The following is a 14627-nucleotide window of genomic DNA, read 5'->3' on the forward strand; positions in this document are numbered from 1 at the left end:
GAAAGACAGAATATGGAAAAGAAAAACAAAACAGAAAATCACATTGTTTGATTTTTAAAGAATTTATTTGCAAATCGTGGTGGAAAATAAGTATTTGGTCAATACCAAAAGTTCATCTCAATACTTTGTTATGTACCCTTTGTTGGCAATAACGGAGACCAAACGTTTTATGTAACTCTTCACAAGCTTTTCACACACTGTTGCTGGTATTTTGGCCCATTCCTCCATGCAGATCTCCTCTAGAGCAGTGATGTTTTGGGACTGTCATTGGGCAACACGGACTTTCAACTCAGTGCACAGATATTCTATGGGGTTGGAATCTGGGGACTGGCTAGGCCACTCCAGCACCTTGAAATGCTTCTTACGAAGCCACTCCTTTGTTGCCCTGGCTGTGTGTTTGGGATCATTGTCATGCTCAAAGACCCAGCCACATCTCATCTTTAATGCCCTTGCTGATGGAAGGAGATTTTCACTTAAAATCTCTCAATACATGGCCCCATTCATTCTTTCCTTTACACAGATCAGTCGTCCTGGTCCCTTTGTAGAAAAACAGCCCCAAAACATGATGTTTCCACCCCCAAGCTTCACAGTGTGTATGGTGTTCTTCAGATGCAATTCAGTATTCTTTCTCCTCTAAACACGAGGACCTGTGTTTCTACCAAAAAGTTATATTTTGGTTTCATCTGACCATAACACATTCTCCCAGTCCTGTTCTGGTTCATCCAAATGCTCTTTAGCGAACCGCAGACGTGCATGGATGTGTACTGGCTTCAGCAGGGGGACACGTCTGGCAGTGCAGGATTTGAGTCCCTGGCGGCGCATTGTGTTACTGAGAGTAGCCTTTGTTACTGTGGTCCCAGCTCTCTGTAGGTTATTCACTAGGTCTCCCCCTGTGTGGTTCTGGGATTTTTGCTCACCGTTCTTGTTATCATTTTGACGCCACGGGGTGAGATCTTGCATGGAGCCCCAGATCGAGGGAGATTATCAGTGGTCTTGTATGTCTTCCATTTTCTAATGATTGCTCCCACAGTTGATTTTTTACACCAAGCGAAGAGTGAAGAGTTACAGAAAATGTTTGGCCTCCGTTATTGCCAACATCCATCCATCCATCCATCCATCCATCCATCCATCCATCCATCCATCCATCCATCCATCCATCCATCCATCCATCCATCCATCCATCCATCCATCCATCCATCCATCCATCCATCCATCCATCCATCCATCCATCCATCCATCCATCCATCATCATCCGCTTGCTCCGGGGTCGGGTCGCGGGGGCAGCAGCTTTAACAGGAAAGCCCAGACTTCCCTCTCCCCAGACACTTCAACGAGCTCCTCCGGCGGGATCCCAAGGCGTTCCTAGGCCAGCCGAGAGACATAGTCTCTCCAGCGGGTCGTCCCCGGGGCCTCCCGCCAGTGGGACATGCCCAGAACACCTCTCTAGAAAGGCGTCCATGAGGCATCCGAGCCAGATGCCTTAGCCACCTCAGCTGGCTCCCCGGAACGCGGAGGAGAAGCGGCTCAAAGCCGAGTCCCTCCCGGATGACCGAGCTTCTCACCCTATCTCTAAGGGAGAGCCCGGACACCCTGCGAAGGAAACTCATCTTGGCCGCTTGTATCCGGGACCTTGTTTTTTCGGTCACGACCCACAGCTCGTGACCATAGGTGAGAGTAGGAACGTAGATCGACTGGTAAATCGAGAGCTTTGCCTTTAGGCTCAGCTCCTTCTTCACCACTACGGACCGGTGGTATCATTGCTGGACACTTTCATTGTGTACAGTGCCCTCCATAATTATTGGCACCCCTGAAAAAGATGTGTTTTTTAGCTTCTAATTTTTTTAAAATTCCAATAATATGGGACCTTAATGGAAAAAAACAGAAAAATCCAACCTTCAATACAAGTGCATTCATTCAGTGGGGAAAAAATCCGTCATAAAGAAAAAATTATTTGACATCAAATAATGTGTGTCACAATTATTAGCACCCCTCGTGTTAGTACTTTGTACAACCCCCTTTTGCCAACAAAACAAGGTCTGGGGACTGAGATGGCCATGGGAGGAGCTTGATTTTGTGTCTGGTGAACCATTTCTGTGTAGATTTGGCCATATGTTTAGGGTCATTGTCTTGCTGAAGGACCCAGTGACGATCCATCTTCAGCTTTCGGGCAGAGAGCAACAGATTTTGATTTAAAATGTCCTGGTATTTCAAAGCATTCATGATGCCATGCACCCTAACAAGGTTCCCAGGGCCTTTGTAAGTGAAACAGCCCCACAGCATCACTGACCCACCCCCATACTTCACTGTGGGAATGAGGTGCTTTTCAGCATGCGCATCTTTCGTGGCACGCCAGACCCACTTAGAGTGTTTGTTGCCAAAAAGCTCAATTTTGGTCTCATCTGACCAAAGCACACGGTCCCAGGACTGGGTGGGATTTATGTGGGTTTTTCCCCCCGCTGAATGAATACACTTGTATTGAAGGATTTTTCTCTTTTTTTCCATTAAGGTCCCATATTATTTGAATTAAAAATATATATATATTAGAAGCTAAAAAACATATCTTTTTCAGGGGTGCCAATAATTATGGAGGGTACTGTATATACTTGCATATACAGTATTTTCTGAACAGAGGAGCATGGCGGCCGAACAAAACCATTACAATCTCAGTGATGACAAATAAGCATGGATAGCAGGAAATCAGGTGAGTTTATTGCACACGAGTACAAAGGAAATCCACTATTGAAGGGTGATTTCATTACTGCGTCTTATACGTAAAAAAAAAATTAGCAATTCTTCTTTGAATCTTTTTATATGATTAGGCAGTTACATTATATTGGAATTAATTAATTCAAACACAATATTAATTCACACATTTATTGGCCAAGATTTCAGCTGTATGATTGCTGAGGTGTGTGGCACAGTTAAAGACATTGATAATTTATGCTCCATTGTCAAACGCTATACAGCCATGTTTCTTTGTTGTTGTCGTTGCTAGCTAGAATCAGTCATTTGTGAGTTATGCAAATCACTGTAATAGGACTGTTGTATGCTTTCTAATCCACAAATGACTGTTCGCCTACCCTTCTGGTGAAGCACCCGCTGTTTTGTGTTTCAAGAACCTCCTGTGAAACACCATTCTTTGGCATCTGAGACCTGCTACATATTTGCTCTTTCTATTCTTTGGTCCTATCACATCACAGCCATTTTTCTCCTTCCTCTCACCCAGGTTTTCAGGGTATTGCACTGAAGTATGCACACACCCACATTGCTTCATTTTGTGAGTGTGTGTGTGTGTTTTTTGTTTTTGTTTAATACACCAAAAAGATTAGACATGCTCTTCTTGAGAAACACAGTCCCCATTTGATGACATTTATTTAATCGTGAACAATAATGCTAATGCCGCTACAGGAAGAAACAGATAATTAATTGGAGACACATTGGGGAAAGCAGAGGAAGCATTAAATCAACGTAAACCCGATTACCATTATGATGATACTCATTTATGCATGGTGCGCAGTTTGCACTCAAATGATGCTGGGGAGTGCTATTTTCAGAAACTTGGCAATCGTAAAAATGTAAGGTACATCAGGTTAATTAGATTGGATTTACAAATAATTTTAGCCTTGACTGAAAAATCATTAAGACCGATTTAAAGAAAAATACATTTAATTGGTTTCAAGCTTTTTCAATGTATTGATTTGAATAATTTTGTTAATGAATAATGGTGGCGCCATTGAATTTGAGCAAGCGGGATATTTTATACACATAACTTTATTTGGCTGACTGATGCGTGAAAATTGATGAAAAACAAATACTACAAAATAAATGCAGTATTTCACCTAAGAAAGAAACACTATTAATCTGTTAATGAAACTCTCAAATATTAATCAGAAATACATTTAGTGAAGAACAACTACTGTGTTACAAACAGAAAACTGTAAAAAATGATTCTAAATTACTACTGAAATGGATGAAAGTCATCAAAAAGTGAACTCTGCAAAAATTAGGCACACAAAAACCGAGGTTGCAAACCTAATTTTGATATGTTCTAGTAATGTGTCATTAAGTGCGTATGACACCAAAAAGCATGTTTATATCATATTTCACGTGGTGTTTTATGCTCCTGAATGAAATGGACTGCATGGATGTGTGTGGAAGCCATCGTTTTATATATTCAATTTTTGAATCCCGCGCCATGAAAATGAGTGACTTCCGGCTTCGGCCTCGGGTTTAGGACGAATGCAAATGTGACGTCACTCGGGTCAGCATCTCACAATACAGCATTGTTTTATAGTGTGCAGATGGACTGCAGATTCAGCTGATTTTGCGGATTGTTTATTTTTCACATCACGCCAGCCAAACAGCTGCAGAAAATTGTTGCTGCACCAGAGAGGCGTGTGAGCCTTTTTGCGTTTCAAAAGTTTCTCGTTTACCACGAATAATGGTCAAAACAAGCCCTGCTACTGTGGGACCATTGGACTTACGAGGAAATGAGTAAACATCGCATTTTGTATAATGTCAAATACTGTGATCATGGCACATGTTTTAATACGGAGGTGGCTTGATTGTCCACCAAAAATGCCACTCTGCCGACGACCAGCGGCTTGTTGCAACATCAACAACTGCACGCCGCTCTCTGTTTACGTCTTCCCGTGTAGTAAAGCACCATTTTACAGCATATTCGTGTTGACCATGTGGCAGCTACGCGCTCCTCCGACGTTGGCCGGTTTGTCCGGCGGTACTCTCCAGCTGCTTCCCTGGCGAGCTTTCCTGTCCGTCGGAGTGGAACGAGCTGTAACTTGCTCGCTGCAGAGTGGGTTGCCGATTGGCGAAGACAACCGACAACCCCGCCACCGTGTGACATGTTCCGGGCTAGTTTTGTGTGATTTTACGCTTCGAAAAGCGAAAACAAGACTTTGAGACATCACTCGTTTCCGGTTAGCATGTCGGCTAGCTGTCACGCCTCTTGGTTTGTTTACATTCTCCGAAGCCGAGGCAGGGAAATGATAAAAGCCTGACTAACTACAGTGGGACAAAATATCGTTTGGGGGGTGTGACAGTAAAGGTGAAGTCGACAGTTTTGACCATTATGGAGTAATTTTGCCCTGTCATACTGAATAAATGCATTTTTATTATTTCATATTCCATTTAACACAAGACTTATTTGTCATGACCATACCATTTATCTAGCAATTGGGGAATATTACTTTGATAAAAAGAAAATTCTTTAAAACTATTGCAGTAGAGTGACTGGAACAATGACATTTTGCGGCTCTCTTCCTCGCATTTTCTTCGTTTTGAATAATTCCCCCTCAATGGCTTGAATTATAAATCCGATGAAACCATGACCCTGCCGACGTCATCCTCCTGTTCGAGATGCTAGAGCCCTATAATGGTAGGCGTGGCGAAACGGTGGATTAAAAAACTAATTTCTCGTCATCTGCGCTTTGCCAAATTTTTGTATATAGTCAAATCATCTCAAAATATGATTCTAATTCACATAATAATTCTATTTAAGACATTTTTTATCCTGTCGTACGAACTTTAATCAACCAGTAAGACATGACTCCTCACCTTGTGGCTGCCTACTAGAATGAAAGATCTGCAGGTCAAAAGGCTGAGCGCTTGTCTTCTGGATGACGGTGACATTCTGGCCTGTCCACTTATTGGCTCGTGCCAAAGTGTTGGTCCTCCAATCCGTCCAGTAGACATTACCTCCGAAGAGTGACACAGCGAAAGGATGGGACAGGTACTCGTGTCCCTTAAGGATCTCGATGACGCCGCTACCATCGTAGAGTGCAGAGAAAATGGCATCGGAGCTGTTGGAGGGACCACCAAGAGTTGAAAATGCCCTTCAAATGCAACATTTCCAAGTACAAGTTGTCAAAGGCAATAAACAGCATACTTTATCCAGCTAGAATGAGGAGTCTAAAACAACATTTGCTAGGGGACACGAGTGCCCTTTCACCACATATCACACTGGAAAGTAAGATGCATGAACGCTTCAGTACCGTGCATCGGTCCAAATAATCCTCTTTTCCAGATGATCCAGTGTCAGTCCATTGGGCCAGGCTCCAATTTCCATATCTTTAAACACAATGTGACGACCCTGTCCACTCATTGATGCAGCTTCAATGCGAGGGAACGTTGCGTCCCAATCAGTCCAGAAGAGAATGCTACGTGACAAAACCCAAATATCGGCAGTCAATTAGTATTGAGGCACCCACAAGCAAGGCTTAATGTTTTATTATTCTCCACCATTTTGAGTGTTTTGTCTTAGAGAAAGTGAACGTTGCTTCCATGACAAAAATGTACTAAATGCTAAACTAAATTGTGCAAGTACCTTTAGATGAGCAGTGCTACTGTTGCACGGAGGAAAGCAAAGTAATAAAGGTATGCCAGCCTACCTCAAATATTTATACTTTGTCAGAGTTGTTAATTTTATTGTACTAGAAAACAAACAAAATCCAGTTATGACCGAATTGCCGTATTGACAGATGCAGTCACCAGCTCAGAACAACAGCCATGACCTCGGTACAACCTGCGGCAGACCTTGAAACAGGAGACCATCTGTTTTATTATGACTTTTCACAGCTCAATGAGGCCTGAAAATGAACACCATCGATGCGAGCATTAACAGTATCCAGAGTCCATACCTGCAACCCAGCCAAGACACATTTTGCTTTGGTTCACAAAGTCATCTTGAACAAAAAGACAAAACGACCGAGTGACGTCAACAATATTGTACAGGCCATCGTCCAGCTCGATAGCCTTATTCACTTGATAAGGTCTCTCTAATCAATGAACCTCTGCTTTGAGTGGATTCAAGTAATTAGATTAGAATTATTGCTTGGAAATGGAACAGCACAGAGAGCATCCATTAATCCTTGGCTGGGTGGCCATAACATTTAGCCATCCAAATGTGTTAAGAGTAGCATAGGGGAGAAAGCAGGAGCAGATTACTCACATTTTAAGAGTGTTAAATTGATTTTAGGAAGGTCTGGATTTTGCTTTAATCTGAAATATTCTTGCCTCAGTAGACAGTCAAGGTTCAAGTGCTGTGCCGCATTAATCAGGGATAAGCTCCCAATTTGAGGACGCCATCCAAACGGCCATGCTGTATCAATATTACACATCTATATGCAGGGCAACACATGGGTTTTGGGGTATTGAATCAAATTAATAGGAAACATAAAAAGTCCAGACATCCCTGTTTAACTCATTCACTGCCAGCTCTAGGCTTTAGATCCATTTTAACTGATGACTGATCATGATTCACTGTCATTTCTGCGCTTATACTGCAGTCCAAAAATAACAGTAGTCAGGTGAAAACCAATAGAGAAAATCAATCGGCGCTGTCATTTTGGTAAATACATACCCTTGTCCCGGATCCAGAGCGATGGCCCTCGGATGTTCCATACCACCTGCAATTAGAGTGGTTCGCATCTGCCCGTTCAATTTAGCTACTTCGATCTGGTCCAGATTACTGTCGATCCAGTACAGTTTTCCCGTAATCCAGTCCACGGCCAGACCTTCTGGGGTGGCCAGGCCGTGCTGTATGATCACCTCTATCCCACTCACACCTGGATCAAAAATAATACAGGGATACAATAATGTATGTAGCTAATAACGTACACGAGCAATACAGTCTCCTCACATTACAAGGAATACCATGTTTAAGGTTACTGACTTGAAAGAATCTTGTTGTGAAATGTTTTTATCCTCACTAAGAAACATTATCAGCAGTATTCGATTAATGTATGCCAAGATCGGTTAATAAAATGGCCTGTTATCACCCACAAGGGTCCCTTTAGTCGGCACATCACATTACTTCATATGTTGGCATACCTCCACTCTCAGAGAGCCTTCCCCTGTAGATCTTATCCTCCACCACATCCGTCCAGTAAAGGAGGCTGCGATTAAAGTGGAAATCCAAGGCAATGGTATTCCTCAGTCCCGGCACAAGAAGGCTATAGTCTCGCTTGTGAAGGTCTATTCGTCTTATCTCATGTCGAATGGAGAAAATGATGAAAGCCTCAAAGGGATCTGAGCGGGCAAAGTGACAGGAAACAAGGGGCTTGTTTATTTTGAGAGTGTGACACTGGGGGCTCAGTTAATTGATGGCGTGACATAAACTGAATGGTAAGCTGAGATCTCCTTTGAATTGATCTAGTGTACAATGTGACGTAGATCCCCTCCATATCCTATATTGTTACCTTGGAGAATACTGGATTTATTCACTTGCGGAAATTCATAAAGCACATTCAACCTACAACTACCCAATACTTCACAATGATCTGGAGAAATGGATGATACTTAATCTAGCATCTTTCAAACACCAACAGTACCTAACTGATGAACGCACTGTGGAAATCATTACTCTTAAAGAAGTAATTGGCATAGAGATTATTCTGCATTAACTGCCTGGACTTACAGCAGAAGGTTAAGGTTAATTGGTCGAAATAGGCTTGTTAGTTATTTTCAACTTCGTCAGTGGGTGTGCGATATGGAAAGAAAAACAAAGGTCTCCGATGTGTTGCCAAGTCCCAAGTACGGAAAGTAGCTATTGGCTAAAAATTGCTAGAAGTTGCAAGATGACATCATCACCTAATTTGCATAACTGTCCATTTGCATGTAATTGTAAAGGATGCTGTTGGAGAGAGGAATAAAGTAAAAATCCCTCGGAAAAAGTCGCTACATTCGTCGCTAGTCACTTTTGACAGAAAAAAAAAAAAAAAAAAACTTGTCATGAGGCTTTGGAAAGTCAACAGATTTAGCGAAAAAGGCGACAAGTTGGCAACACTGTGTGTACTGCATATCGTCAAACACGCATCACGAGAAAGAGGGGGGGCGGGTGGCGGGGTGCATATTAATTCATTTAAATCGTGTGGTGAAAAAAGTGATTTATTAAATCGATTTATTTCCCGGGCATAAGGTCAACGTTTATCAACAAATTATTATACTTTATACAGTATGGTATTGCTTAATTAGTTAAACAAAAAAAAACAAAAACAAAACAAAACAAAAAAAAGATCATAAATATTGCATGAGAGAGTGAGTGGATTCGCAACACTGTTTTTTAACTGGGTGCTTCTTCTTAGGTACGGAAATGCGAAGACCTATGTAGTACTTTGGAATACCTTTCTGAATCTGTTTCAGGTTGAACTATTTAAAAACTTTAGAATGCATGAATGACTTTTTTTCCCCACCATAAAAATGATTGATTTGTTTGCGCCATAAAGTGTCAGAAATTGATCATTGTTTTCTGAAGTAAAAGCAGATTTTTACAAATTTCTTATTTGGATGAAACACGAAAGTCATCCTTATTTCATGAAGGACTACAGAAATGAGAGTTTAGTGGGTTAAGGAAGTTTTAAATTTTAATACTTTAGAACAATTTTAGGTAAAAAACACTATTTTACCAAACACAGATTATTAACGTAATTGTTGTTTTATTTGATTATGTCGAGAGATCATTAGCTAGGTTCATACAAAATATTCATAGAACCAAGATACATATACCTAAACATTTTCTCATTTAAGAGAATTCTTTGATATTGTTTGGGAATGTGTTGTGTCATGTGTCAGCCTAAAGAGGAATACTGTTGAATCTAAAAGACAGGTGAAGTGTATTATATCCTTTGGCGATTAAGCGGAATTGTCTGTACTTTTACTCCTCATCTCACCAACGTGTTACACTGTTTTACTTTTCACAAATAATGTATTCACAGAACTAAAACACTGCCTAAGAGGAAACATGGTAATACTTGACATGCTAGTGCTGTGTATTTCTCACTAAAGCAGTAATGTGAAGTAAGGTTGGCCAACCATGTTTTTGAATAATATCAATGGCTAAACAGTTATAAGCATATTTTCGTTATTTTAACGCAACCCTTCCAGATTCTTTGTTTAACCCATAGCAATGCCCTTGACAACGAAAATGCTTTTCTTCGGCAGTCTTCGGAAATTACGTCACACCAGGAAGTGCGAGGGAAGTCCGCCATATAACAGTATTGTTTGTTGGATTGCTTCTCGGTAAGATGCCACGGCTGTGTGTGGCAATGTTTTGTTCTCACTCAAACGAAAAGTTGTATGAGTGGCCAAAGGATAGCAGGGCACGTAAATGGACGTCTTTCGTTCGCAGGAAGTGAATGAATTTCACGCCATCATTGAGTAGTGTTCTCTGCTGCGAACACTTCGAAGATGCCTGCTTCCTTAACCGATCTGCTTATGATCAAGGATTTGCCAAAAAGTAAGTGTGATTTTTGGATAGATGACTGATGACTTTGTCAAAGCAGAGCTGCCAACTGTTGTGGAATGTATAGTAGAAGCTAGCGACGTTAGCCGAAAGCCAACTCGTGGCAATAGTCGTGGCATAGTTGTTGTTGTGTTCGCTAGTGTTACGTCCCAAGGACTGCTCGCGAAGGGCGTAACATAAAACGAGCCACACAATTTCAAAAGTGGCACAAATTTATTTACACAACAATCAAACTCGCAATGAATATGTACAAAATGTGGATGAAGCGCGGCTTCAGGGTAAGCCCAGGCCAAAACAACAAACAAAAGGAATCTACACTTGTACCCCACCCGCTAACTAAACCCTGATCATGAAAAAGAACGAAGAAAAGACAGCAACTAACCTAGCTTCTTACGCTAAACAAAACAGGAGAAAACAGGTTGAACAGAAATGGCGACTTACCCCTTCTTGCTTCAGTGCTCTTATTTACAGTGGTGAACAAAAATGATCCAATAACGGATAAACACAAAAGACCTCACCGAAAAAGCGGGAGTGTATCAGACTAGCGATCAAATGCAAACGAGCGTGAATGGCGAGTAAACAGCTGGCGAATGCTGTCAAATGTGAGCGTTGACAGCGGCAGGTTTGTTTGCGTGTTGGCATTGAGTCAATCTCGCAGCGAATCAGCGAGCAGCTCAAGTCCCGCAGTGAATCATGGGAAATGTAGTCTCGGGACAACACTGAAGTGGTGCTTTGTAATCTGTTCGCTTGTGTGAAAAAACTACATTATCTCACGCCATTAGACGCCACTTCCTGCCGATAGCCCCAGCTACTGTTAGCTCCATTTGTTAAGAAACAAAGTTGTCAGCACGTCGTGTGTTCGATACCTTTGTCAACAAAAAGCTAATAACAAGACACTATGCACCATCCGTTTAAGAGACGCTGGGACTGGAAGTAGTAGTAGCTGGTAGTACGAGGCGAGGCGGAGATGAGCGAGAAGCAAAACTTCGCGGTCGAATGTGGCGGCAGTCCGCTATTATTTTGTTTTCTTATTGTTGCCACAATAAAGTGGAGAAAGCCATCAACGACTCATCTCCTTCTTTCCCCCCAACGTTTTTATATTATTATTTAATATGCATGAGAGCTGCAGGATCTGCCAAAATGAACATGCAGTCTGATTATTATTTTTTTAAACAATGTCACCAGATAGACAAAAACATAAAATTATGTGCAAATGCCTGCATCTTCAAATCATGAAAATAATAACAGCCTATATCTTACCAATCTTGTAATCTCGATGGGTCTTGTCTCCATTCCACGTCAGGTAGTCTAGGCACATTGTTTGCATCCTGATTAGCGTCTGGCTAATACATGTTAGGTCCAACATAAAATTCCAAGCTCCTCTTCTTCCTCCAACTCTTCAAAAACTTGGATCTCCTCCCTTGCGCTCGATCTATCGCTTATATCGCTGTTTGAATCATTGTTTGAAGGGCTTTGTATGGCGGCCGTATGTATGGAGCGCTGCCATCGCTGTTCTCGGTGTGACGTATCACTTCCGGGTTCGTCCCCTTTCAGGCTCGAACTTCGGAAACGCGATTATTTTGTCAAATATACAACATATAAATTATTTTTTCATGCTTTATTTGTTGGACAATGTTTAATTACTTTAATTGTGACCCTATTTGGCATGTTATGAAATTACTTCACATTACTGCTTTATATATTTGCAATTGGAGGTTGTTGAGTGTATTATTTGAAGTGTTTTAAGTAAACCCTTATGTGTGGTTGCAAAAAGTTTCTAATTCTAGTGACGAAGGGGTGCTTTTCCTACTAAACTCTATCCACTGGGAGTCAGTTTAATGAGCCAGATTATTTCTGTTCCAGAACAGCTTTGTATCTGAAAGCTGTTTCTTCAGTTAAAACTCACATAAAGTAACAATGTACATGTTCAGTGAAATCATCAAAGGAATTTCTCAATTGCATAGGGACTGTGCCCTTTAAGATATATATATTTTTTTATATCCTCTGAACTGTAAAGTAAATCCTTAATAATAAACTCACAAACACAATTAAAATGACACCCTCGCTACAACACTCGCGGATTTCACAGGGAAAACACATTCATGACTGGCACGTGCAAAGAGAAATGAGAAGAGGCTGCATATTCAGGACATCACAAAGAATCCAATAACACCTCTCTCCAGATTAAATTGTTTTTGTTTGCATGCAAAGTATGATTTATGATGAAGTGCGCCAATTCTGATTGCCCTCCATAGACAAAATGCTTGTGTTCTTTCACGTTAATGTGTGATTAGAGTTGTGTATGCCATCAGTCTTGAAATGAAAATAGAGGGGTGAGTAATCAAAACAAGGTCCATTAATCTGCCTATGACAAGCCAATAGTGTGTGTGATTTTAGTGGTTACAGAGCAGTCTCATGAAAATCAGCTTTAAAAATGAATAAATAAATAAACAAATGAATAAATAAAAAAATAAACATCAGAAATACAGCAAACCAACATTGACAGAGTTTGAAAACTATTTCGTTTTAGGAGTTTGTCTGCGCAGGTGACGAAAGCTGTGGTTTGTGGGTGGACGCCTCTATCTCTCAGCATCAATGCAGATAGAAGAAGACTTTCACCAGTCAGCACTCGCTTGTCTCGGATAATTGAATTGGATTGAATTTGACCTCACAAACAACCTTTGCTTCCTGTTTTTCAAAGAAGCGCTGTTCTTGAGAATTCAAGGACTAAGAAAAGAAATCTCTTCACATTTATTTCAAAAGTAAATATGCTAATGTATTACAGAACAAAGAAAGAATGAACTTTTTGAAAGCTTTGACGAGGTTTTTCATCCAAGATCAGGAGAAACTCAAAAATTTGAATGTAAATCCTTCACTGTCTGGATACTTGGATTTGTGTAAGAAATGGGCTTTATTTTATGTATGGGTATCAAACTCATTTTTGTCACAGCAGACATCTTAGTTATTATTTCCTTTTATGTCCGCCACGATTAATCAACTAATCGACAACTGATTACCAAATGAATCAACTATCATTGATAGTTGATCGCTTTTTAGATATGATTGACCTGAAATGGTCAGAAAGCTTTTTTCAGCCTTTAAATCCAAATATTATCTTAAATATTTTCTTTTTTAAATGCATTTTCAGTTATTAACAAACAAACAGATTAACAAAAATAAGGATAGAGTCTAAATTATTTTGTTTAATTAAAAAAGGAAATAGACTAAAACACTGGATATTATCTATTTTTAAAATTTGGGGAAAACAAACAAACCAATAAACAAATAAAAAACCTGTAAATATACGACTTATGTAGTCCTCCATATTTTGTTGAGGAACAGCGCATGGCGGCACCGGGGCAGAGTGGTAAGCAGCACGTCCGCCTCACAGATCTGAGATCAAGGGTTAAATCCAGGGCTCTGGCCTTCCTGTGTGGAGTTTGTATGTTGTCCAGGTCCCTGCGTGGGTTTTCTCCGGGTATTCCGGTTAGCCCCCACATCCCAAAAACATGCATGGTAGGCTGATCGGACACTCTAAATTGACACTATGTATGAGTAGGGATGGGAATTGATAAGATTTCTACGATTCCGATTCCATTATCGATATTGCTTAATGATTCGATACTTTATCGAGACCCTTATCGATTCTAATTTGGAATAATGGACTGTATGAGGTTCTGGGTTCAATATGGCTAGGTTCATACTACAGGTCTTAATGCACGAATCCGATTTTTTCGTGTTTTTCCGACTCGATTTCAAATCCGATCTGGGTCACTTTCGTATGTGGTTCAAATCCGATCTGGGCCACATTTTACCAGAATGTCGCGGCGGTCTGTACTGTCAAGTCTCCCAAATCGGAATTCATGCTGCAATTACGTTATCAAAGAGCGAGAGAGACGCAACGGTAGCGGTGCAGCTGTGCGTTATTAGCGCCTAGCTTGCATTGAACACGGCTTTCGGAGAAGAGCCGGGCTTGACAACAGTCATAAAAAAATTTAAATGAGTTGAGGATAAGCCTGAGAATGATCGGTTTTCTCTCTGCTCTATATCAGCAATATTTCAACATTGCTTACACAGCCGAGAATCGGGGCAAACTGCCCATATGTGTGTGGATTATTTATGTCTTTTATTTGTCTCCTCTTTTTAAAAAGCAAAATATGATCTCCCTGGAATGACGGATGACAGCCAGCATGTGTGGTCATTTGTTTTGATGCTTCTGCGCATGTGGGTCGTCTTGCTCAGAGCGTGTCGGACTGTGAATTAGAGCGCATTCGCAATACTTGAGTGGTCACACTGCACAAAAGCAGTCTGAACGGGCACGCCAAAAAAACGGATATGACAAAAAAATCGGATTTGTGCAATAAGACCT

At 40.9% G+C, this 14627-nt stretch overlaps 1 protein-coding gene across 8 annotated transcripts in view; it reads right to left on the reverse strand.

Moving 5' to 3' along the window:
- Positions 1-14627, reverse strand: part of lrp1bb (low density lipoprotein receptor-related protein 1Bb) — a 469826-nt gene that overhangs the window by 170761 nt on the left and 284438 nt on the right. For all 8 annotated transcript variants that reach the window (XM_057852528.1, XM_057852526.1, XM_057852531.1 and 5 more), the window contains 4 exons: positions 7849-8046; positions 7379-7583; positions 6012-6176; positions 5575-5819 (listed from right to left, as the gene is read on the reverse strand). In XM_057852528.1, coding sequence (XP_057708511.1) covers positions 5575-5819; positions 6012-6176; positions 7379-7583; positions 7849-8046 — 813 coding nt within the window. The remainder of the gene's footprint in view (positions 1-5574; positions 5820-6011; positions 6177-7378; positions 7584-7848; positions 8047-14627) is intronic.

The sequence above is a fragment of the Corythoichthys intestinalis genome, chromosome 12 (assembly GCF_030265065.1).
Source record: "Corythoichthys intestinalis isolate RoL2023-P3 chromosome 12, ASM3026506v1, whole genome shotgun sequence".
Classification (NCBI taxonomy): domain Eukaryota; kingdom Metazoa; phylum Chordata; class Actinopteri; order Syngnathiformes; family Syngnathidae; genus Corythoichthys; species Corythoichthys intestinalis.